A 26834-nucleotide genomic window follows, 5' to 3' on the forward strand; every position below is an offset into this window, starting at 1 on the left:
ACTGTAAATAGAGGATACCAGCAGCAGCCTATCAGCTGTGATGCATCATTAGTTCCATGAGCAGGATTTTATCTATTGATTATATGGTATATATATGGTTATAATCAGTAACCTGACATATAATAATAATGAAACTCAGTATTTTTGGTGCTGTCTGCATTGAAGGTCTCATTTGACAAATGATTTCTGTGTGATATAAATAAATGAAGTTTTACCTGTGGAGAGTTTGTCCAGATGTTGCTCAGTTCACTTTGTGCTCACAGTTGAGACACCAGGACCCACAGCAGTAGAAAGATGCACACCCTAAGGAGCTCCTTGTCAAAACTGAATGTAACCCACTGATGAGCGGTCGGCATGCTCATGAGTCAGTATAAACTGACCTCAGAACAGTGTTTCAAAGGGACTCTAACACTCGGAGGCTCCAACACCAGTAACCCACCCTCCCCTCACTCGGACAGGAGCGAGATAAAAGCTGTCCAGGGGTGCAAGGATGCTATCAGCCATCCACATCTGGATCACACAAGGGGCTATTCGACTGAAAATGACCCCTCCTTCGACCCCCCCAACCGCACCCAGCAAGGGGCCACAGGTAGAAGTTCTCAATCACAAAAACAGAGTCGTGAAAGTTATTGTTAAAAATCATGTAGAAACAGTGATGGCGAAGCTTTAACACACGTTTTATGTGTTTTGTGGAGGATGGGCTTCCAGTGTTTGTGCAGGTGGTGTTAAGGATGAAAGCTTGCTCCTTCATATAAATGATAGATACACAAACACTCTCTCAGTGAGACTCAATCGCCTCCATGAGATCAATATTTGTTAGTTTTTTTTTAGTTTGATGAGCTTAATGCAAAAGGCATTAGTGGCGCTGGCTAAATCAAATATATAATAATTCAGAAGAAGAGATTTGGCACTTAGGTTTGAGCCAGAGACGCTACAGTTGTCGTTGTTGTTGTGTGCATGGTGCTGATATGACAACTCACAGGGTTATTTTGAGAATGTAGTGACAGCAGCAAAGAGGGAGAGGCTTTATCTACTGAATGCACTGAGCACAAAAATGAACCCAAAAGGAAAAAAAAGAAAAGAAAAAAGAAGGTAAAACCACGAGTGCAAAGTGATTCCTCTGACTCAAGTGCTCTACTTTGGGACATGCTGATGAACGCTCTGAGGAATCATTTTACATAACGTGTAATTTAAAAGAAAATGTTAACAGTATTTTTAGGATGCTTTTCAACATATAAACATGAACACAGACAGATTAGAACAATAGACACAACAATATCAACTCAGAAGCCACAAGAACTAAAGTAAACGTTCAGTTACATCCTCGATACACACGATACACGCTGTGCACGGCACATAATATCCATAAAAACATCATACATACAGCATAGATATAATGATAAATTACATTATATATAGCCTTTGTGAAATGGGGGTTGCTTCATGACTACAAATTTGAAGGCTTATCAGAAATGCTGCATGCTGGAGGAGGACAGACACTGATCAAAAGGATTTTCCTTTTACAACCTGGCAACTCAAAAGCTGCTTTACAAACCCTTGAAATGATGAATAAATGATTTATTAACCATTAATGACATGCCCTTCTAAAGTGTGTTATCCCAGAAATGACCTTTATATACACTTGATTATCAACAGTGAATAGATTTTGAGGGAAATATGATGGAGACCGAATTATGTTTTCTGTTAACATAATGAGGAAATGTTAGTAGACCATACTGATTTCATTTTTGGTTGCAATGCAATGTCACCGCATCATAATTAAGAATTAAAATTAGCTGTTCGCAAACGTAATTGCTAGAAGGTTACAGCACATGCTTTGTTACTATTATGTAGAAGAAGATGCATAAGTTTGATGCACATACAGTTGTGTTGAACTGTGTCTCTGAACAGATGTGATCTCTGACTGCTTGATGGTCTTCAGCTCAGCAGGGGGCAGCATTGTTTTAGCCACAGCATCGTCTTCATCAGTGAGCGCTAACTGATATCAGTGAGACACACAAGATGCTGATTCCTCACTTTCATGTACAGGCAAATATGTTACTGAGTTGAGTTGTTCATTCTTGAGTGATCCAGTTGAGATGTTTTTACCTCTCAGATGCATCGTGATGAGACACCTCGTGGAAAAAGTCCTTTAGTGTTTGTTTAATTTCCCCCTTTGATTTCCCTGCATACGTTTTTACCAACTTTCCAATTAAAACAGCATCTTCATCTTCATTTAAGTACAAATTTTAAGTATTTTCATGCAGTCTTTTCTTTTCTTTAAACTTCTACTCCACTACATTTCAGGGGGAAACGTTCTACTTTTCACATATGAAGTCATTCGATTTGAACTGATTTACAGAAAATGAATAGGCTGTTTTGGTGATCATAGCTTTTCGTGTAAAAATGCAATTTCATGGTGCAAAATGAGAGGATCTTCTGCTTTTGAATCTACAATTTATGGAGAACATAATCAGCAGATTAATCCAGAATTATTCATTAGTCGTGGTCCTGAACTGAATACTTCCTCCACCACTGCCTGGACATAAACTCTCTTCCTCAAAGAAGAGAAGCCGCATTTTTGAGGAGAGTCCATCCTGGAAACAAGTTAGAACATAGACCCACCGGCCACTTCAGGTGTCCAGTGTACTGCAATCAGCTCTGCCATAAATTCTGCCTTGACAAAAATAATAATGCTCAGTTTTGATTGACATCATCAGAGAGGGGTTAATTTAGCTTCATGTTTATCATTGTGGTTGCGGTTTACAGTGTTGTTGGACTGAACTGCATTATATTGACAGGTGTTTTTTATATCTTGTCCTCCCATTTCCATACATGAGAAGGCCAGAACACTTCTCATCATAATGCGTTCCAGTACAGCACCACCACCCACCACGATCTCAATAACAAACAGCTCCGTAAAAGCAGAATTCACGGCAGAGCTGTTGTACTGGATTGGATTGTACAGTTTGAGGAAAAGAGCCACTTGAGCCAAAAGAACGAACCAATTCGATCAGTATATTAAACTAGTCGAGATCAAGGGCTCAGTTGGTCAATTTCTTCTAAGTCAGTGTCATTTTGTGGTACGTGCTCTTTATGTGTTTAATAGCTTCGACCATGAAAAGTGCAACAGTACAACACAAAGCATCTGCACCTCTGTGATTCCGTGTCTGGATTCAGCACGTTAATATTGTGTCTGTGAGTGCATGTACTCGCTTCACATCAGCCAGATCTGTGTGTCTCTGAATGCATAATGGGCTGCATTGACCGTCAACAGCCTGAGGCTCATTTTTACCCCCGTGTGTTAAACCGAACTGTGTCTGCCCACATCTGATCAATACAAAGGCCTGTTCACCCCCCCGCCCCCCAACCAAAAAAGTCCCTTCAGTGTCTGCTGAACGTCGACAGAGAAGAAAAAAAAAACCCCCATTGAAATCAATACTTTTATTATTGATCCAGAGGGGGCAAGCAAACATGTTCTACACAAACACGTGGACATCATGTTAAATGGAAGGGCAGACATAACTGGATGTACAATATCGGCATAGGCACACACGCCTTAACCGTGTCGTCGACAGTGGAGCTTGCTAGGTTCAGGTCAGGTCACAGTTGAAAGGTCATGCTACAAGTTCTTCAACAGGGGAGACGCATTCATTCATTCATTCATTCATTCATTCATAGTTTTGGAGGGAAGCGAGAAAAGCTCACGGTAATAGCGACATTTAGAAATGACAGCTTTCAGTGAAGGGAACCTCAGAGCATCACATGTTTGTTTTTGGTGATTAGTATTTGTGCGTTGAAGCGTATTTGTGTCGTCAGTTTCTTTTCAGTACGTTTCTGGACCCGGTTAAATGTCCAAGAAAAGGTTAAACATCTCATCTGATTACACAAAGCAGCAATGAAGTAACCCTGTGACTCAGGATGAATGGGTAAAGAAAACAGATGAATGGTTTTCCTTCATATTCATCGAGACACAGATTCTCCATCCGATTCGAAATGTTGAATAAAAATGCTTTGTGGCAAAACGTTTTTTACGGTTTTGTCCGAGAGATGTGGCAGCTCGTGAACAGAGGACGGAGGGGTGGATGTACAGTAAAGAGAGAGAAAAAGGGGGATCAGATCAATAAAGCGCAGATGAGGGACTCCCACGGGAAGAAGCGGGGTTTGTTGCCATCTGGCCCGACTCTGGCACCGCGCAAAATGAACCCAATCTTTGATCCAACAGGCGCACGACGAACTGAAGGATATCTGCACCAGCTCACCAGGCCAAACCTTTATTGCACATGATGATGCCACTTCGTTGAACTTGTTGTTTACCAAACACACTACATAACAGGAATGCACCGCCGGCACTGCAGTGCTCTAAAGGTTCTCTCTAAACACAACATGATATCACTCTCATGCCAGTTATTGGTGTGAGTGCTCTCAGAGTAATTTAAAGGCTTACTTGGCCAGTCATGTGATGCCTCTCCATCTATTACAGTGCATTAGAAGGAAAGCTCACAAGCAGACTGTGGATCACGTTGCCCGTGCTGTTTGTGCTCCTCTGTTGCCGCTGCTGTGTGAGTGACAGGTGGTCTCCTCTTCAGGCCAGCGTTGGTAAAAAAAAACAAAAAAAAACCTGAAAAACAACTGTCACATGTTGAAGATGAATATATATAAGCACACGGGAGATATTATCATGAAATGTAAACATGGGACCTGAACAAGTATGAAGAGCTGACCAAGTCTGAGGTGTACGTAGATGTATGCTAGCACACACCCACACACATGCACACACAGACACAGACACACACACACACACACGTTTTTCCACAGGACCGGCCACCTGGAACAGAATCCTTTTCTCGGAACTTGAGATGGGACAGTGAACGTCTCCTGGACCACCCATCCTCTGTCCTCTCACTGGTGGCAGATGGTCAGTGTGTGTCTTTGTGTCCATGTGCTTGCATCTGTGTGCATGTGGCGAAAAAAGATACAGTTTTGTTTTCACATCCACATTTCAGTGAAATCTCTGCATGTTTTTTTATTCTTCCACCGAACACTAAAGCACCCCCCCCCTCGCCCCCCCCCCACCACCATCTAAACGCAGTGTTTTTAAAGAGTGATTTCAGATGGAATAATCTCTCTTTCTCTCTCTCTTACTCTATACATTCATACATTATTTATCCATGCATAACAACCCAGCTTCCTCTCTCTCCTGCCCCCATGTCCCCACTGCCCTCAGCCCTTATGTGGTCTATATGAATCACTGCCTCGTTCAGATGATACATGTAGAAATGCAACTCCTAAATCTTCAAAACACATACACATGTGTGTGAAGGTCAGGCATGTTTTAAGTCTTTCACAGTAGAGATGAGCCTGCACAGACAAATAAACATCTGCCATGTTTGAAAGACAAGTTAAACTGGATGTTAGGATGTTTTTTATTTTTGGAAGGTATCGTTGGATAATGTTAGTGAACGTGGAGAACTTAGTAAAGAAATACGGACATTTTTGAGGGAATTTAAAACCTGTGTCAGAAAACATGATATTGCAACTTTCACCTTTACTATAAGCCATTTTACACAAAACATGAATCTCCTTAGTGAGCTCAAGACCAATTATTAACCCTTTTTATAATAAAACAATGAGAGCATCAGCTGCTGTAGGTTAAGAACGCAAACACTGTCATATTACTATACGTTTCCTTGGATATTTTCACAAAGAAATTACACTCAACTATACCCCACTGTGCTCCAACTGCTGAAACATTACTGAGACAACAAGTAGAGCATGTTTTAATGAAAATAAATTATGCTCTTTAATGGGCTGTAATATCATGCCAGGAAGCATTCTGCCCTGACTAGTTTCGTGCGCTTGAACATATCAGGTGTTTGAGCTGTAACACAACAATTACAGTGAACTCTATTCAAAGAAAGAGACAGAGAGATACAAGAGCATTTCTCTTTGCTGCAGGGAAATTCAGTTTGTGAAGACCGTGCACCAACATGACAGATCTCAAACCTAACAAACAACTTTGTCAGTTGTTAAAATCAACTTGCTGCTCTTCTGCATGTAACACACTGCTGTTCAGTGTGTCCCATGTATTGTCATGACCTGAAGTGGAACTTGATGTGCTCCCAGGTTTATTTCTGGCCAACATTTGGCCTCAGGTGTCAGCCTAATCCAACAGCAGGTTGCCTCTTCTTATGCATAAAGGCAGCAGTGTTTTCCTGTGAGTTGACTTCACTCCTACAGACAAATTCCATTTAACATAGGGTGGACAGTAACATCAAACTCTTAATCCAAGTTCGTTTGTGATTCAGTTCTTGCATGCACGCTGCTGAAAATATTAAGTGAACGTAAACTTGTGTGGATCTCAGATTACTAGGTTAAAGGTGCATTCACACTGTCGGTGTTGATGTCTGCATGTCTTCAGGCACTGATAGGCAGTCGAACCAGGTCACTCCAACACTTCTGGGAGACAAAGGCTGAATCCCATTTCTCTTTTCTACCCCTACCCCTTAGCCCTACCCCTTGTCCCTTGCCCCTTGAAACCTAGTGCCAAGGGGTAGGGCCGAAAGTCAACCCCTCCGAATTGGGACACCCCTTCGACAATCGCATACGTCATCAGTAGTCGCCGCTGCCTCTTACGTAGGCAGATGCGACAAGTGTTTGCCGGAGATCTCGAGGAATCATGCCGTCTGCTGCTGTGGTAATCTCTGTTGCGTGGGCTATTGCAATCTTTTTACGGTTGTCTGCTGCTAGTCGGAGGAATGAAAGAAGAGACGCCTTCGACGCCTGGGAATGCTGGTGGATCGTTGAGAGATTTTCATCAGGGCTGCCCACAGAGCACCGCTAGTGGCATTCAGCCTGGCAACGGTAACCACGTAACTGAAGCCTCGACTACTATCGATTTTTTTCGCGGGATTTTTTACGAGGAAAATGACCACTACACATTGAAACAACGTTAAAATAGACAATAAAGTGGATTTCGTACATTTTAAAACTTTATTCATGGAGAAAATACTTATTTGTGGACTTCATTAGTTGCGGAAGCAGCCATCTTGCCGGTCTTGCACGGCATTCTGGGAAATCTGTCGTACCCCTCCGTTTGGAGTGTGCCTCGGAAAAATCTCCATTTGGAGGGGTACATAGCCCTACCACTTCCCCCTACCCCTCCGTCATAATGGGAATTGGGACACCCCTACCCCTCCACGTGAACGCGCAAAACGGAGGGGTAGGGCCAAGGGGGAGGGCCAAGGGGTGAAATGGGATTCAGCCAAAGTCACCAGGCAGAAATGGACAATAAAGAATCTGATGGATCTCCGTTTTTGAAGTTGCTCAAAAGCTGGAGACAGTAAAAGCTGGAGAAAAATGACATTTGATCAGATGTCTTGGTTGCAGTGAGTCTTTCATTCAGTTGGCACTGGTCTGTAAACCGCATCCGAAATGGACGATTTACACAAGACTTAATTTGTCAGGTGATACAAATTTAAGGTGGTTGCTTTGCCCGACTCAGCAAGAACATCCCAGTGCTTGAAGCTGTTAGGGAGAGAGCAGGCGTGTGTGTGTGTGTGTGTGTGTGTGTGTGTGTGTGTGTGTGTGTGTGTAGTGGGCGTGGAGAGGGAGGGAGATGGCTCCTTCCCTGAAGCCGTTGAGCTGAGCGCATCTGACATATGAGCCCAGTAGGAGAAAAGCGCACAGAGCAGAACATCCAATGGGTCAATTTCAGCGAGTTTACTCACTGATTGGATTCTGTCTGCAGCCACAGCTCCTGGATTGAGTGCTTACCCGCCGCGGCACACACCTGGTGGCGGAGAGTTCCTTGGAGAGTTCGTTTTTCTTGAAGTAAACTCAGAAGAAGCGCACGGACGCGGCGATGACAGCCGAGTTTATTTCACCTCGAAGTCACTGAGACCCGCATCCTGCTGCGCTGCATCCGATCCCACTGACCCCTCTGGGAAGATACAAAGGAGATAAAGGATGAATTCCGCTTTCATAGCAGTGTTACTTGGCGTGGTGAGTAGCTCCTGCACAGTCAAAGTGTGCATTAAATGATCGCCACAAACTCAACATGGAGAAATCTTCCAGTGCGCCAGCACCTGCGTAAATGCGCACAGCCAAAATAGAGGATCGTTACTGCTGTTGTCTGAGTTTGAGGGAAACTTTCCACAGATTTTCTTCCAGCCTTTAGCAGCCATCACCCTTTGACAGGAAACTTCTCAAAGGAAAAAACCTTAAAGCTACAGGCTTTTCCTTGCGTCGAAGTGAAATGTAATGCCTTCAACTTACTTTACGACATATTAAATCTTCACGAGTTTGATATCCTTTTGGTGTGTTAGTTGTTCAAATATCTGCAATAGATCCTTGAGGTGTGGAACTTAAGAATCCGTGTCCTTGCACCTGTCCTGTCCTCAGCGTGTCAATGTGAAGCACAGCGGATGTATGCAGCAGCCGTTCAGGTTGACACTTTACAGCTCCGCTTGCTGGATGTGTAGTTCCACCCTTCTCAGTTACATGTGGCCCCACAGCCTGCAGGACAGTGTGGCAGTGGTCTTTGCGGAGGAGCTCGCCAGTAAACTGCGCGTTAACTGATAAGAATTTACTGTTTTTTTTTTTTTTTTTTTTTTTTTTTTTTTGCTCCATTAGCAGAAATCAACAGCAGAAATCTTGAGAGGATGCATGGAGCCACAGCTCACAATCTCCCTGATTTATCTCTAACTCCCTCGAGGCCATGTAGGCTCAGGAAGGAAATTTATTTTCCAGTGTCTTCAGTCTGACAGGACATGGTCAGTTCTATGGGCTTGTCAAGGTCCTGGTTTAAAAACAGGGCTGCATCACTGATACCTGACAGCTGCTCCCACTGATGGGTATGCATCCTCTGCTGGCTCAGCGCATGCAATATTGATACAGCCTCAACCACCTCCCACCTTCACTGCTCCTCTCCTCCTTCCACCCCACATCATTCTCTTCTTCTTCTCTGTCTGTCTCTTCCTCTCACTTTGTAAGGAGGTGATGATTCAGCGTTGTTTTGGAGGGCATCAGCTGTAGTGTCTTTGCCACCCGTGTTCTCACAGCAGTTCAGGATCCATGCCTGGATTTAAATTAGGCCCAGCTTATTGGAAGGCTGGTATAGTGGGCACGCTAATAGCTTAACAAGCGCTGACAGCTGAGGTCCAGAGGTTAAGTGCCTCCAACTGAAAATTGACTGGAGCATTAGTAAGATTGGTTGGTGCTCTGAAGTTATGTGTCCAGATGCTTCTGTTTGCTGCTGAGTGTGTGATCAACTTGCTTTTTTTGCTCCAGGGAGATCGTCTGACAGAAGTTGAAGAGTGCAACCCCCAAGCCCCCGTCTAAAAACCAATTACAGGAAACGTGCAAGTCGAGCTACAACTTGCTAAGTGCGGCGCATCCTTTCGTTTCATTCCACAAGCTATTTGCTCAAATCACATTACCCATTAATTCATCTGCATGCACAGCTCAGCAGTCATTAGTGATGCACTCGAATGTCAGTTTTCGGTCTGTGAGACGTTCTGGTGTTGCACCCACACCCGGAGCTAGAATGGGGTCAAAAGAAAAAATAAGTACCAGGCAAACACAAGAACAGTTGGAGTCATTTCAGAAGTGTCAGTCAGACATTTCGGAGCAGGTTTGTTCACATATGAGGTTGTTTATGCTCGTGTGTGCAAATGCATGCGTGCCAGTGGGTGTGCACAATATATAAGGGGGCAGGTCAGGAAGCAGGAGAGGTGTGAGCACGTGAGTGATTCATCTTTAACTGAATGCTTGTTGCATAGAAAGTGTGTGAGGTGGAGGTGCGTTGTGGTGAAGAAAGAGAGAAACGTCACTGCTGTCCTGAAGGCAGAGAGTGAAACATTTAATTGCTGCACAGTCATATCTCAATGTCAACTTTTCTTTTTCTTTCTCTTTCCCGAAACTCTTACGAAACTGCGAAATGTTTAGCTATTATCAGGCAAGCCAGAAGTCTCCCCACAAAGCCAAAGATACATTCTTGATCATTGACAACGCTGATAACTGAATAGACTTGGAGGTGAATGGGTCGTGACACCATCAAGGGCAACAGGGAGACGTGTGTGTGTGTGTGTGTGTGTGTGTGTGTGAGCTGACTCAGAGGTGCCTGAGGGGGCACTTGGATGTTTTTTTAAAGCTCTCTTCTCCTGTCAGCAGCATTCCACACACACCTGAATCCTGGCACATGACAATTTATGTTGAGCGTACCTCCTTCACACTAATGCACCCCTCAGCATGCACACACACACACACACACACACACACACACACACACACACACACACACTCAAAACTTTCTTATTTGTGCAGCGTATGGCTCCTTACGCAACGTTCAGCTGGAAGAAGTGAACCTCAAACAATATCCAAATCACCGAAGAGTAAAATGACTCACATGTTGCTCATGTGTTTGGAGGAAGCTGTAATATGCTTTAAAATCTCACCGCAGCTACTTTTTAAAATGAGATGCGGGATCAAAACAAGATATTGCCGTCTTTTGCCCTCTGATCTGTAGCTTGTCTGCCTGCAGACAGTTGTTTTTTACTTCACCCTCATAAATGATGGCCTAAAAACAATCACTCCTCATGTATCTGGAGCGAATGAAAGACAGATTTCTCCTCCGGCTCGGTGTCAGAGGGCAATCACTGCTTTTTTCAAGGTTCGCTTTGGGGATTAAGGTGTGCAGAAGATTAAAAAAAAAGACCCGGTGCGAGGAGGCTAAGATTTACTGTGATATAATGTAAAAGGTCACACAAACTCAAAGGCCAAACACAGAGTCTGACATCCACGCCCAGGCGTGAGCATGCAAGTGTGTACATCTTCACCTGCCAACGGCCAAAAAGATAAAGCACTCAACAGCTTACTGTTTGAGGAATGCAGAGCAGACATAATCCAGATTTACCTGGTCTGACTTTGTGATTTTGTGTGTGCTTGATACTGTATCTGTGAATTTAGATGTAGGCCCACTTTTAAATTGCACACATTTGATGCAGGATTAGAATTAAGGTTTAATGCTGAAGAGGGTCTTCAGGTAAGAGCTGTAGATAAGAGCAGCATAGCAACTTATCAGTGCAGGCTTACATTACAGATCCCATGCATGAACGATTTGTAAGCAGTTCAGCCAAAGAGCGATTTTTCCTCCTTAGATAGTTTCATTTGAACACTTTTAGAAGCCTGATAAGGAAAAGCTATTTCTTATTTTCATCAGAACACAGGAAATAGAGAAAGAAGCTGCACAATGGACGGTTTTGCTGCTATTTCTTCTTCTCCATAACGCTGATCAGTGCACAACCCCTTAGATTTATATCTCAGCCTGTGGCAAGGTCCTGACTTCTAGGCTGGGAATCAGTGGTTCCAAAATAAATGTAAGGGGATGCAGTATGATGAAAGGGAAGAGAAAAAAATCTCTCAGACTATTGTTTATTTTGCCTGTCTTGCTGTTGCTTTTTCTTATGAAATACTGGATGGTTTTTTTTTTTTTTTTTAACCTCTTTCGGGCCCCTGGAAATAATGAAAATAAAAGAAAAACACTCTGCGGCTGAAGTGCTCACATTGCACAATACTAGACTTTATAAATAAAAAAAAGTCATTTTTGTGTGTGGGAGTATATTATTATTAAGGGTACTGCTGAATTTAAATGCTGCTTTGTTTGTCCCTCTTTGAGTAATCTCTCTGCTGATTGCCAGGTTGGAGCTCTGGCCAATCAGGAGGATTGTTCGTCGGCCCAGTATACGACCAGTGGAGAATGCTGCGTGCAGTGCCAGCCCGGCGAGGGCGTCGTCAAGCCATGTGGAGCCACACAGACTGTCTGCGCCCCCTGCCTTGACAGTGAGTAACACAAAAAACAGCTGTATGATTGTTATGTGCAAACACACGTTTCATAATAGAAAACAATCATGCAGAACTACACAAAAGCACGCGTGCATTTGAACACTGCTGAACGAGCCGTGTCGATGACATGCCTTGATGCAGAGATAGTGACACAGAGACATGCACGTCATGTCATGCGCTCAGTTCTGGTTTTGATGTGTTGTCCAGCGCTACTGATTTAGTGTTCCATCAGATGCAAAAAGCATTAAATGGTTATCACTGTGACATTCTCTCTGTAAGTTATGTCCTCCTCGCACAAATCCTCTACTGTACTTACTGTCCCTGGAGAACACACATGGTTCATGGTTTTGGACTATTTGAGTTACAGAAGGCCTAAGTATGCAGGGTCATAAATTACAACAATGTTTAAGTAGGATCCAAAATTGTGTTGCTGACCTATAAAACAGTAGATAAATCTGGACGATGATGGTTTCTGTAGTTTTTGGCAAACATCTTGTTTTAGTACGACATGCTATTTTCTTTCATCTCATAGTAGAAGTTGTATTTGTTGAAGTTATGACTCAGGACTCTAAACACTAGTCTACAGTCAGGCTAGCGTATGAGATGCATTCAGCTGATAACTTTGGTCCTCTAAATTCAATTGATTTCAACAGTTTGTTAGAATACAGGACATAATGGACCTTAACAATCAGTTTGGATCTGAGGAAAGGTTACTTCTGAAGAAAAATAATGGGTACTCGACACTGCATTTGAAAACCATAAACAAATACTCTGCAGATTATAGCCTAAATGTAAAGTCTTACACTGATTCAGCTGCATGTTAGGGAGTAAAGAACCTAACTGTGTTCCAGCATCACTGCCCTCCTCATGGCCCTGACCATTTAGGGAGAGAAGCTGTGTTGGACTGCAAGACTTTATGAGGACATTGATGTTGAGAGGATACAACAGTGGGAGCAGATCCAAATGTTGTTGCGGACAGAAAACTGCAGTGGAAGATATTTAGAGCATCAGACAAGTTGTTATGTCACAGTGATTAAGAAGTAAGAAGTGTAGACTTTGATTTGGTAAACATGACTGAGGACTGAAGGGCTCAGGAGGATATTTAAGGTCATGTGTGGGAGGTAAATTTCTGCTTGAGTGTTGGGAAAATAAATTTAACACATTCAAGGCTTTTTGTAACTCTATCAAGGTCAAAGGTCGGCTTGAGCCTGCAGAGAGCAGGGTTGGTCCACAGCCAGTTCCTATGCTGTTCCCAGAGTTTTCCTTGTATAAATTCTCTGGCTATCCTGCGTCCAGGCTAGGAAGTAGCTGTAAACCTCCATGGGTCAGTGAAGGATGGCAAACCATGAGCCAAGGAGCCCCACGTTCAGAAGATGATTCAGACTTAAGGTCATGGGAGAAGTCACAGAGAATGTGGACATGGAGAAAATGATTTACTTGTGCATTTTTTGCAGGGCTTTTTGGTTTTGATGTATGTTTTTATAAGTGTTTCAGATGAAGACTTATAAGTCTTCTATACATCTTAAAACATAATGTTGCCTCGTATAATAACATTAAGCCATGGACTTCTTATGATGCATTATTTTCTGTGAAAACGTGATGTTTTAGGCTCGCAATGATTTTAATTAACGACACCAGCTGAGTCTCCGAGGTTGCTGCTTTCTGTTGCACAACGTGCAGGTTTTCAGTGTGATAATGTTCACTCTCACCATGCTTGTTCTGTTCAGACATGAACAAACACAGACTGTGACAGGCTCTCAAAACTGCCATAAGGCCAGACAGGCTCTGCTCTGACTCATGGAAAAAGAGCAATGCAACGTAGATAGCTCTCTATCATATAACATCATAATGATATTTTAAGAACACATCAAACATATCGATTAGATCACTAATGCAGGCTGATCGAGCTGAAGTTCGTGTGTCTGTGTGTGTGTTTGCAGAGGCATTTTAACAACAACTTGTTTTGATGTCTCAGCCATCAGTGGGTTATTTATTCTCCTACCTGTTGACCATCTGTTAAAACCCGCCCTGAAACAGTGATTGTCCAATCATGGCTTAGCAACCATGTGTTTTTGTGTTTTTGTTTTTACCGTCTCCAAAAGCAAAAAATAATTAGCACAAGTGTAAAGAATTGATTAAAAATTGTGCTTTCTTCTTCTAAAGTTAGCTGCAAATATTAGCATTTTTGGCTAACTAGCTTACTACCTACCGTGGTAAGCTGACCCAGCGTTACTGCAAAGGCATTTCATACCGTGCTGAATTTGGGGTATTTTACACTCATGCACCTTTAGCATATTATGTTTTAATGTATGTACTGTGCATATTATGTATGTAGCTGTCAAGTGCGTGATAAATATACCCTTTATAGCATTATAGTTTTAAGTCAGATTATCCGGAAACATTAAAAAATCAGCTGTACAGAGTTTTCAACCCTCTGACAGAGTTTTAGCATCAGCATTAGTTTATACTAGCCAGCTACAGCTAAAACAGTCAATTGCTGGAGATTCTCAGTGTCCTGGTTTGAACTTTTTACCAAAAGATTATTGTTTTAACATCTATTTCATAGACTATAAACACAGAAATATTTATTTGACCTACACTCATTTTGTTCCTTTGAGGTGCAAACAAAAACTCAGGCAACAGAAACATTTCATCTATGAAAATCTTTCTTAATAATTTTCTTTCAACATCAACTCCCATACAGTATGTCTTTACGTGTGTTGTTTCAGGCATGTAGCCCACAGTTAATAGCACCTAATGTGCACAAGCATCCACTTATAAAGATACAGACTGTGGTTTCCAAACAGCATTCAGGCTTCATTTAGTACAGATAGTTAGCAGGGGCCTGGCTGATGTGCAGAAGAGGACGGCCAGCCGAAACACATGGAGGAGTTTGGATGAATGAACAGATGAGTGGAGATGAAACAGAGAGATCACAGCTGTACAGCTGGAATGGAGACAAGGCGAACTTCTCAGCCAGCAGTTAATGGTTCAGACACAAACACACACACGCACACACACACACACACACACACACACGTACAAACATGTCCAGGAAAACACATTTTTAACCACGCACACGGAAGCAGACACAAAAAACTCCCACACATGCACCCAACACGCACGCACGCACGCACGCACGCACGCACGCACGCACGCACGCACGCACGCACGCACACACACACTGAGCGGCTAAAGTCAGGAGTCCTTTTATGGGTGTCAAAAACAAAGCGAAGGATTGAATGTTAGACTAGAGGCGAAAGTACTGTTATGACATGATATGCTGAGCCAGGAAAAGACCGTCTGCACCCCCGCCTCCCTCCACCTCCATCACCTCCCCCCTCCTTCAGCCCCCCTCCTCCATGCTGCAGGCTAGCGTTATTAATGTACTGACTTGCATTATTGATGCATGGCATTATGATAATGGCTCTGAGAGCACTCATGGGGAGGAGGGGGAGAGGAGAGTCTGAGTGTGTGTGTCTGTTTGAGGAGAGGGAGGGTGTTGCAGGAGATAATGGGGTAATGGTGGAGGGACAACAGCGTATGACTGGCCACCGACAGGCCCACATATGAGGCAGGGACGATAGATTGTGCCCTTCCTGAAGACATAATTAAGCAAAAATGTGAAAGGCCACATTTGACACCACCAATTTAGGACAAAACTGCACACAATCCATCTCAAATGACACAGTCTCTGTTTTCCTGCCGTCTGCCCACTTGTCTCAGTGGATATCTCTCCTCATCTCTGTTTTAATCTCTGCATCATCAGAGCTTTCGCCGAGGTTGGTGGGCCAGCGACGCAGACTGAAAACTTGATATGCTGTGAGGCAGTGAGCTGCAAAGGGTCTACAACCCCCTGTCTCCTACACGCAGTTTAGTTCAGTTTAATTAAGTTTAGAGCTTAAATAGATATGAATCTGCAACATTTTGATAATAGATTAATTCTGTTAGAGTAGACAAATTAAGATCTATTTAAGACAAAATCCCAAACATTCTCTTATACCAGTGTGTGAAATGTAAAAATTTAGAGATTTTCTTTTTCTTCTATGAAAATATATTGAATATGTTTAGGTTTTGGACTGTTGAGTGGACAAAACAAGCTGGATGAAGACACTTTAGGCTCTGCAAAGTTATGATGGACATGTTTCACAATTTTATATTTTGCAGACAAATCAGTTGAGAAAATAATCAACAGATTATTAATATCAATGGTTGCAGCACCACTTTAGTGTAGGCAAAGGAATCTCAAAGCGGCGCCTCAGCAGACAGACTGAGACAGGAACACAACGATGAGATCTGGAGAACACAGTTATAGTAAGAGCTTTTAATAAGGTGCAGTAACTCACACCTGGGACGCACGGCCTGTGTGAGGAGTGTGTGTGCAGGGTGGAACCGCTTGCTTTTCATTTCGCTGCCCATGTTAGCAGCTTAGAGCAGCCACACAGATGCATGAGCAACACGACTCACACATGGCTGCCAGGGGGGAACTTCCAGGTAAAATGAAGCCAATGTGGAAGTGCCAACATTGAGTCAGTAACATTGAGTTACTGGATTAATCGTTTAGTCTATGAAATGTAACAAAATACAGAAAAATTGGCACAACAATGTCTTAAGAACCAAGATCATACTGAGAGTTGTAACTAGAGAATATTTGCCATTATCGCTGCCAGAAGGACTAAAAGATTTCGGCAATTATTGGCATAGTGATGCTGATGATTTTTCTATCAATGAAGTAATCGATTATTCATTCCAGCTCGACTTTACATCACCTCAAATTAAATAAAATGCGTGTTATAAGGAATAAGCCTGTCAACAGTTTAGACATAGTGTGTGATAGCTTTTGAGGTCATACTTTCACAGTCTTTCACTCACACACACACACACACACACACACACACACACACACAAGCTGCTCTTACAAATAGGTCTGTTGCATAATTTAGTATGTTTCCCAGTTCTCTATCCAGCCGAAATACAATTCCATAAAATATGCAATATTGATTGTGTCCTCTGCGGATTTATCTGTCCTAGGAAATTTTTCAGGTATGCAAAACGTTTGAGGAAAATATGTGATGTATGTAAATTTGTCAGCCAAAAGATACTTTAGATATCTAAAGATCAAATCGAAAAAGAAGAACTGATTTCTTGCTTCTGACTTTTTGTTTCGAACGGTGGAGATCCAGCCAGTATTGTGCATATCCTGTGAATGCTCTTGAGTGGCTATGAATAGCTAAAGATAACAAAGTTGTCCCTTTTCTGCCTTCTCCTCTCAGGTGAAACCTTCTCAGAAAACTTCAGTCACACAGAGAAATGCCAGCCCTGCACAGTGTGCACAGGTCTGCGCCGCATGAAGGCGCCCTGCACGGACTCCAACGATGCCACCTGTGTGTGCAACTATGGCTTCTTTCTGAATGAGCTGTCACAGCGGTGTGAACCCTGCACCAAATGTCCTGAAGGCCAGGGCATGCTGTACAGCTGTGACTTTGACCACGACACGGTGTGCGAGGAGTGCAACGGGGACACTTACTCAGACCAGGAAAGTTCTCGGGAGCCCTGCATCCCCTGCACCACCTGTGATGAGGGGGAAACATTACATCCCTGCACCTCTATCACTGACACCATTTGTCAAGGTAAGACTATGATTGCCCACAGGTTCATTGTGAAGTGTACATCACGTCACAGTGTTCTTGTATGGACATGTTTACACACGTGAATTCGGCTTGCTATGTATGGGAAATACATACCCTCATATTTACTGTACAGACTTGACAGTTACATCAATCTTCTTGCCTAAATCAGGTAAGAAAGTCCAGTGTTTCTTTGAGCTTTAGAGGTTCATTTACTGTTTCTCACATGCATTTGCTGCCATTTATACCCAACATGGAACAAAAAACAAGGATGCGATATGACTGACAAACCCCTCTCACACTGCTGTTGGTGCATTTTCTAGAGTAACAAGGACGCTGTTTCTGAGGCACATCACTGATGTCATGTTTCAGTGCCACACTAAGTTTAATTCATTCCACTGTATTGAAGTGACAGCAGATATTGATGGATATCTCTAATATATCTGTTTTTTCAGCAGCTTTTCTTTTTGCAGTTTGGCTCATAAATAATGGACTATTAAGCTTGACACACTTAAAACGCTAAACTTCTTGTGAGGCGAGGCATTCATGAGATTGTTTTACTCTGAGAAGGGAAAAAAAGTGACCCTCTTCTTTTAAAGAGACAATTAATTCACTTGTTCGGAGATTTATTTTTCAGCTTTTTAGCAAATGGCTGCGGGACGATCCTATCTAAACACTTGGCAAGTTTATCGTGAACGTCTGTGCTGAGCCAGTAAAGTTGAATGATGGGGTGTATGGCCCGGGGTCACAGTGGCCTCAATAGAATCCATGTGGGCACATATTCGCTGTACAGCACTGCCCGGACAGTGCGATGTGCTGGACATCCACATTGTCAGCCATATAATCAGATCATCTCAGTACGACATTGTGCACATTGTTGGCCAATCGACCTAAATGCCACGCTGAAGCTGGTCTCATTGTCTTCACAGGCTCATCCCTTCCACAGATACAAAGACCACACTCTTTCTATGTTGAGGGTTTAGAAGGAGGTCATATCTCTGAACGGGGTTCTGAATTTCTTTTATATCATTGCACCCTGTGGGTATCACACTTCAAATCATGAATTCCTTATGACTGCAGTCACTGCTCATTCCAATGACCTGATGCCTCATAGATTAAATCAACGCTTTTGTGAAATGACAATAAAAGGATTCTGTTGATCAGCCGGACGGTCTTTTAGGGCAGCGGTTTGAAGGATGTTGTTATCACAGTGCTGAAGACAGAGCAAGTCTCAGGCTTAAGGGAGGCTTTTGTGCCTCTCCCATGATCCCATTTGGCCTGCGAGGGCTTTCAGTTTAGCCCATGGGGCTACTTGAAGGAGCTAGTAATGAATACAACAGACAGTGAGACTATTAAAGATTTGTCCTCCATATATTTATGTGACATTTTCTTCTGCTTTGATTATTTTTATGTTATGCTTTGAGTTCTGAACTTAAGCCACACCGGTGGAATTGTGTCATTGAAAGACGTTGAGGTCGTGATCTTGTAGACATCAGTGAAAGTCGGCTGCTTGAGCTGAACAAACACTGAACAGATCAAACCTGATTTAAAGCCCCAGTATGTCACCAACACCCAGACTGAAGAATCAGCATTAATGGAATGTAACTAATTACATTTACTCAACTACTGTACTAAAGTACAAATTCAGGGTAGTTGTACTTTTATGCAACTCTATACTTCTACTCCACTACATCCTGGAGGAAAGTGGACTACTTTTTAAGGCACTATATTTGTCTGACAGTTTTAGTTACTAGTTTCTTTTCAGATTACAACTGTTCAGTGGAAAGTAATTATCTGCAAATATGCTGACTTTGAATTTGAGTGTTTCTGACAAACCAATGGATGAAGTGTTTCTTTTTGGGTAGAGAAAATCCTTCTACTTCTTGAGCTAAATAAACTATTTCATACCCCCTTTGATTAGCTGTAAAATACAGGATCACAGCTGAAAACAGGCTGCTTTTCTGATCTCATAAAAAGGAAAAACTAAAAGGAAAAACTTTTACTTTAAGTACATTTTACTTCTAATACATACTTTTACCTAAGTACAGCTTTGAATGCAGGACGTTAACTTGTAGTGGTGTATTTCTCATTGTGGTTTTATTACTTTTACTTAAGTAAATGATCTGAAAACCTCATCCACCACTGAGAATGGGAGGATTGTGATGCAAGATTCATTGCTTGAATGATCAATGATCCGGCTGCTGGACAAGTAGATGCATGTCAGTTATGGCTGCCATCACCATAACAAACCGTGGTGAACTTGTTTTGATATTACTGTAACAGCATTTTACATGTTGCAGTCTTCACTGAGAGTTTGCTGTGATATTAATAAATCTGAACTTTGCTGTAAAACAGAGGGCATATTATCCGCATCCTCTGCATGTCCATAGGCCTGTTCCTTTTTCCTCTCGCTTTCGGTTCACAGTGGAAATGAAAAAAGTAATTCTGCCTTTCTCTTTTCTGTCAACATTTGTGTGGACGAGGCCATCTTGTTTGAATATAAGGACAAAACGGGCCTTTGGTTTTGTGTTTAATGTTTAGCGTGAGCACCAGTGTTGGCCAGGAATGCAGTACTTAGTAGTGGAAGGGATGAGCCTACATTTTGACATTGTGTCATTAACTACACTACAGTTACTAATCCCAGTGAAGATCCACTACTTTGACAGTTTGGGGAGAGTTTGGTTTGTGTGTTTGATGGAGATACTGTATAGATGATGAAGACATTAACCTCTACCAAATCAAAGGTGAAACTGAAAAGTTGTCTTTTTTCAGATGACTTTCTAATATTAGCCACTAAGACTACACTCAAGCACGAGCTCGCTTGAACAGCTTCATTGTGGGAATGTGGCTTCTGAAGCTTTTCTCAAAAGACTAGCTGTATGTTAAACCACAGTTCAACACAGAAAATTAGACATGTGAGAGGGGAGGCTTGGAAAGCGCCTAAGTAAAAGTAATGTCGTGCAAAGTGTAACTGTTACATTTGCTGTTGAGTAGTCAAGTATTTACTTCTTCATTGATGGATATGTAATGAGTAAACATTGTACATTTTGGCCGTGCACAGAGTGATTAAAACATGATGTGTGGTTTAATGCAAACTTTATAAGAACCAGCGGAAATACACAGACAGGAAAGGTTATTTGATGAGCAGAGGTGGACACAACATGCACTCATGTTTTTCTACCACTGCTGTTTCAACATCTTCCATTGAGGTCTGAGAGACAGAAGTTTGGTGGCTGGAGAGATGATTCATCCAAGATCAAGATATAAGGAGCCAGAACTCCAATACTAAAACCTCCCATAGATAATTAACGCAGTGTACTTCTTGATGAATGTGAACTGGCTGTGATTCCAGGCATGACAGCTCGCTGCCCACAGTGTATGGGCTTCATCATCATATGTTATTCCCCACGTTAACCCAATCATGGGCTCTTTATGTCTAATGTAATCTTTTTACCGAAGCACAAGCGTTATCAGCATTTGCAAATCTTTAGAGCTGCCAGACGTCCATATCCATTAGTATTTTGGAGTCAGGCGACACAGGCCTGAAGGATGAACGGTCAGGAGGGTGGAGGGACACACAGACGGCCACTTCCCATCAAAAGACAAGCCGTAATTTGAGACATTGGAGAACCGAGAGTGGAGGGATCAGAACATCACCTTGACTATACTGTAGGTTGCCTTTAGAGAGAAATTTGGATTAACTGCTATTATTATTCAGATTATATTTGAGTTTAGGCCAGAGGTGAATTCTCACTTGTGATGATTCAGCATCCCTTTATGTGGATACAAGCTCAGCTGTTATGTGAGGTGAAAATCCAATTTCCTTCCACACTTCCAAAGGGATTAGTGGTTTGTTTTGAGTCTTGCAAGGAAAAAAAACTCTCTCTCTGATGGTAAAACATGCTGATACTGACCAGACTTTGTGAGGCTGGACCCACAGAGTTGAGGGTTTGAAGGCAAGATGATTATCTAAAGAAGTGTGATATGACTTCCACTCTTCTACCGGCCGCCAAGCACGGTCAGAGGTTGAAGGTCATGGGAGGCTTGTATGTGGAGGAGGTCTTTGTGGGAAGATCAGGCGGTATGAGTTTCCCCCTGGGGATGTGCACTGAACAACACGGCATAATCCCCATAATCCCCTCAGGGGTCACAACAACGGAAGACAACTGAAGTTGATTAGTGTTCTTATTAACGGCTCTTCTAAGTGACATCTACTGTGTCATACATCAGGTAAGACAAACCAGTACTGTATGGGTCAACCTTGTCTCCTATAAATTATGTGTATATATGAGTAAATGTTAATTAAAGTATCTAGTGTCGCAAAATGACATGACAATGTATTTGCTTTCCAGCTAAATATCCTCTACACCTGCAAAAGCCTATTATGTCCCATGCACACAGAGTCATACCACACAGGCAGAAAATCTCTGTTAGGGTAGCTATCCTATCAGTTATTGAGGGGTTGGCTTTACAGAGGACAAGGCTGGATAAGAAACTGGCATGTAAATGGCTAATAATAGGATTATTAACAGGGTAACTCCTGTCAAGCCTAGAGAGAGATTATCTGAAAATGCATTATCAATAGGAGTGGCCAGCCATGCTAACACACTGTGACAAGGCCCTTTCATAGCAAGGTTAAAGCTGAAAGAGCAGCGCGTGGGTTCGACAGGTTGCTTTCTGCTTGTTCGTATCAGCCTGAGGTTTTGGCTGTGAGCACTCAGTGGCAGTGGGGAACAGAGGCTTTCACTCTTCGACCCCGTTCCTCTGAGATTGTACCCAGGATTGACTGCACATATGTGGGCTGACATATCACCCAAAGCTTAGGTTTCTAGTCCTGTGGCAGCAGGGGCGACAGGTTGAGGTTTGCGGCACACATGCAATTATATTACTCATGCACACGCACGCACTAAAAGGAAGTTTACAGGAATACCCAAATATGAGTCACACACACAGAGCCAAATGTATGCAGACGGGCACCGATACTCATGCTCCTACACACAGATTGAAATCAATAAGATGACTTATTGAACATTACCAATCTGAGACAGCATATTGGAAGGATGAAGGTCGAGTGGGTGCGGTTAAGAGGAAGCAAGAGGGGGGGAGGGTGATTGGACCAAGTGCATTTGGTTATTGAATTGATAGGTGAGTAGGAGGAGGGAGCCGTTTCCTTCCTGAGTTTGGTTGACCTTAACGATTGACAGGCTGCCCTCCAGAAATCACAAAGCATAATCTGCTAACCAGCCCCATGCACAGCACTCAGGGCCAGACCAGTTCAAGTTAATCAAGACAGAAAGACGGAGGAAGAGAAAACATGGAGGGATAGACGGAGAGAAGGAGGGGAAAAGAATATGAGAATGAAACTTTTCATGGTTTGTGTCAACAGAGGAATGCATGTGCAGTTGAAGCCCGGCTGCCCTGTGCTTTCTGTCCTATCACGGCACATATGCAGTTTAAAATTATAAGAGTGGCATATTTACCAAATAAAAGGCAGAATAACCTTTGAGACAATGGGTCCTTGATTGATTGAGGAAGACTTTGACTTTAGGGCAGCGATTGCCAGTTTAATCCACTGAAATGACAACTGTCCCTGGCAGATTAGATCAGTTGTAGATAGCTCGCTAATTAGGTTGTTAGCTCTATAAATTGGTGCCATCTTCTATTCTCACTCTTTTCAAAGCCAGAATTTTAAAAATCACTCAGCTTTTGGTCTTGTATTTTTGGTTTTTGAAAGGATAAACTTTTTCTACAGCCCCGTACACACCACTTCAACGTGGATATTTCCAAATTTTGGCCATGCTTAGATGTGGTTGCTCAGCTATGATTGGACAATCAGTGTCTGTGGGAGGGGCTTAATGAATGGTCAATTTGAACAAGCATCTGACAGGCAGATAAAGAGATGGAGACAAATGGGGAAAACGATGAAGGGAAAAATGCCATCAACATTTCTGATTTCCTGCTTCCAAAGCATTTCCATATCAATAGCTGTGAAGAGCCCTAAATCCCAGTCTGACTAAACAATTCACTGTCTTTGTATTGCACAGTCACTCATTGTGTGGTAATAGCTTGGTCTCTACACATCTCCTGACTTATATCTCTACTGACTTGGGCTCTATGGCCGCAGTTGACCTTCTCGCTTTAACCCTTTTGCTCCCGACTCCACACAGTATGGGCATTGTAAAGCTGAAGGAAGCTTTAAAGTCTCAGCTGCCAAACAAGAATCGACCCCTTGTGGCCGTGACTCAGTCTCCTTGAGTCGCCTGCCACCCCTCAGGAATTTACCCCTCGACATTCCAGGGGAAATTTTTGGAGGTGATTTGGCAGGAGTGGGCGATTCTGGTCCAAGGGTGACCACAACACTAGCGCTTTCGCTCGTGCCGTTCATTCATCGGCAGAAGCTCTGCTTGGGGAGTCAAGGTCTTGTCCTTGCGATGATTTACAGTATGTACTGAGGGGATTGTGTGTCTGCCAAGCCAAGTCAAGTCTGTCAGTGTTTTTTGTCTTTTTATCTGTCATAGCGCTCTAGAGCTGAATTACTACACTGTGGCAGAAAGGGAATTTCATGCCGTATTGTGTTGCTGGCTCATTTGCTGCATGATTTCTGTCATAGCGACAGCTGGTTTTGTACTTTTATGTGTTTCAAAATTCTTCACAGGCACTAATATTCCAGATATTATATTGCATTGTTAAGTGGCTGGCATACAGTATGTAAGTGCAACCACGTTATGTTCATGATAACACTAATAGGCTGATCTTATTTAAACTTGCTCACTATCTTTAATATTTAGCCTTTATATCTATATGTCTATTTGCACTAATATGTCTTAAAATAAATATGATTCTGAAAAAGAAAAACGTATACCAGTTTGTGAAGAACAGTAGCACGTTTTGCACAAATTTGGTATCATTTTCTAATAAGGCACCCACTATAAACTTTATAACTAATGGCTTTGTTAATGGTTAATAAATCATTTACGAACATTTTATGGATTAGTTACATTTAAGCCATTAATAAGAAAAATTACGAGGTGTCAGATTGTGCAAAATCTCTTTGACTGACTTGACTTCTTACCACTTACATTCTAAAAAGGGGCTGCAGAGAATTTATTTTGACTTATTTGTGATTAACAATCATTAATAGTATTGTTAATACATGCATTCAGCTGCATTATTACCAAATGAGAAGCAGACACACCAGCCAAAGTGTTTTTCCACAACCTGGCAACCTGAAACATGATTTTATTAATGGTTTATAACTGATCTATGAAGCATTATTAAAGAATTTATTTACCGTTCATAAAGACATTTGTTACAGCTGCCATACAGGGTGTCTTGTAAGAAAGTGCCACCCAGAATTTAAGCAAAAACACCGTATACAACTGAAGTGTATAACGGAAAATAGATGACAACGAGAGCAGCACACAGGAGCTGCAGTAAAGAGAGAGATGGAGAAAGCTGGAGAGAGTGGAGAGAGGGGACAGATGCTGAGAATGTGGCCCGGTCGATAAAAGCGATGGAGTTACTCCTCTGCACTCTCAGGTTTCTCTGGTTGACCTCTACGAGTGCTGATCACATTCTGCCGCAGAACAGGCGCACACACACACACACACACACACACACACACACACACACACACACACACACACACACACGCCCTGTAGATATTCAGAAACATGCATACACATTCAGCGGCGTGTGTTCAGTCTGGTGCACGTGGGCAGAAAAATGAGATGGGTCATGTGAGGTAGGACCCGAGCCGAGGGCTCAAGGAGAACAGAGAAAGTGTGAGAAAGAGGGAGGAGATAGTGAAACATAAGTTTTGAAAACAGATCAACAAAACAGGGGTGACGGCATTCTTCAATTATCTTAATTTATTCCTTCACATGTGCTCGTTGTTGCAACATGAATACTATAAAAAAAAATACAATAAAAATGTCTAGGATATCAGGTTTTGTCAGGCAGGTCTTGGCAGCAGTCATGGCTGTACTCAGGTGCAATGATATATAATAAAAAAAAAAACAACTCAGCTTGTGTCGGAAACCCCTCCTTTCCTCTCTGTTTAACTCCACAGTCAGCCTTTAAAGTATATGGTGTTGAAACAGCGGCAACACCTGTTTGCATGTCTGTTTGCAAGAGGTTGGAATGACGAGTTAAACTCAGGCGTGGCTGCTGGCCCACACAAACACTCTCTTTGAACACAAATGACACACACACTGTATATGCGGGGGCGCAGAGCAGCGAGTTCTTTCTATATAATTACTCATCTAATGCTAGTAAGTACACATGCACCCGGATTTCCAGTCACAAGTTAATCATTAACAGACAAAGCCGGAAGGAAAATTCCAGTAATTTCACTAACAACCAAATAATGCTGAACAATGACGACAATAAATGGTTTGTTGACAGGGGTTACAGTTGGCTGAACCTGTAATTTTGACAGCTCCACATCTCTCAGTTTTTATGATTTTAATGACAAGCTTTTGCCACATTTTGACCGCTAACATTTTTGTTCTTTGAATTGGACTCACACCCTACAAGGTTGCACTCCTGTAATTTTAAAATGGGAATACCATCTGTGAGGTTTAGTGTGTCCTGTTTGGGTGTTGATGCTGGAAAGAGCGTTACAGAAGACCATTTCAGGACGTGTCATTGTCATCTTGATAAGGAATATGCTGTATGAGATATAGCACAAGTATTCATGATATAAATTATGAAAATATAGATGAAAAATAGAGGAAAAAATGTCTGTGTCAACCATGCATCTCCAAAACTTATATTACTTATTTAACATTTTTTTTATTCTTTCTTTCGTGGATTTAGATCATTTAGTTTTTCTCCTCTTAAAAGGATTATGCAAGTAGTTCATGACTTAAGGGTCCACCGTAAGGGAATCGTTGTTGAGTTGATCATTAAAATGTCTCAACATGATTGCTCTCTGACTAAGAGCAGCAGTCCAGCAATCACTGAGCTCTCTGCATAGTGGAAACAAGCTGAGCTCAGCAGGAGAAGGTCACTCCCCTCTGAGGCCAGACCATCCAATGTGAGAAGTTGAGCTAGTGGTTCAGTAAAGGCACTTAGGGCCCTGTTTTAACTGTTAATCATGGAGGGAGGGAGGGAGGGCGAGCACAGTAATGATGCAGAGACGTTGAGTAAAGGGAAGGATGGATGGATGAGATAAATGGTTAATGAACAAAAAGAATAAAGCAATATAACCAGGAAGGTTGGACAGCAATGATGTTGTGTTTACCATCAGTGGAGAGGCTCAGGAGGAGATGAAAAAGAGCCAGTGAGATTAAAAAAAACAGCGCCGTCCAAATGAACGTGTGACTGACTGACATAAAAGGAAATGCCTGATAGAAGTGA

At 42.4% G+C, this 26834-nt stretch overlaps 1 protein-coding gene across 1 annotated transcript in view; it reads left to right on the forward strand.

The window, feature by feature from the left end:
- Positions 1-7684: 7684 nt before the first annotated feature.
- The window catches only part of ngfrb (nerve growth factor receptor b), a 28720-nt gene continuing 9570 nt past the window's right edge, over positions 7685-26834 (forward strand). Inside the window, exons 1-3 of the mRNA XM_076759029.1 lie at positions 7685-8004; positions 11700-11841; positions 17118-17474. Of these exons, the coding sequence (XP_076615144.1) occupies positions 7969-8004; positions 11700-11841; positions 17118-17474 (535 nt within the window). The 5' untranslated portion in view covers positions 7685-7968. The remainder of the gene's footprint in view (positions 8005-11699; positions 11842-17117; positions 17475-26834) is intronic.

This window comes from Chaetodon auriga, chromosome 20 (assembly GCF_051107435.1).
Source record: "Chaetodon auriga isolate fChaAug3 chromosome 20, fChaAug3.hap1, whole genome shotgun sequence".
In the NCBI taxonomy this organism is placed as follows: Eukaryota; Metazoa; Chordata; class Actinopteri; order Chaetodontiformes; family Chaetodontidae; genus Chaetodon; species Chaetodon auriga.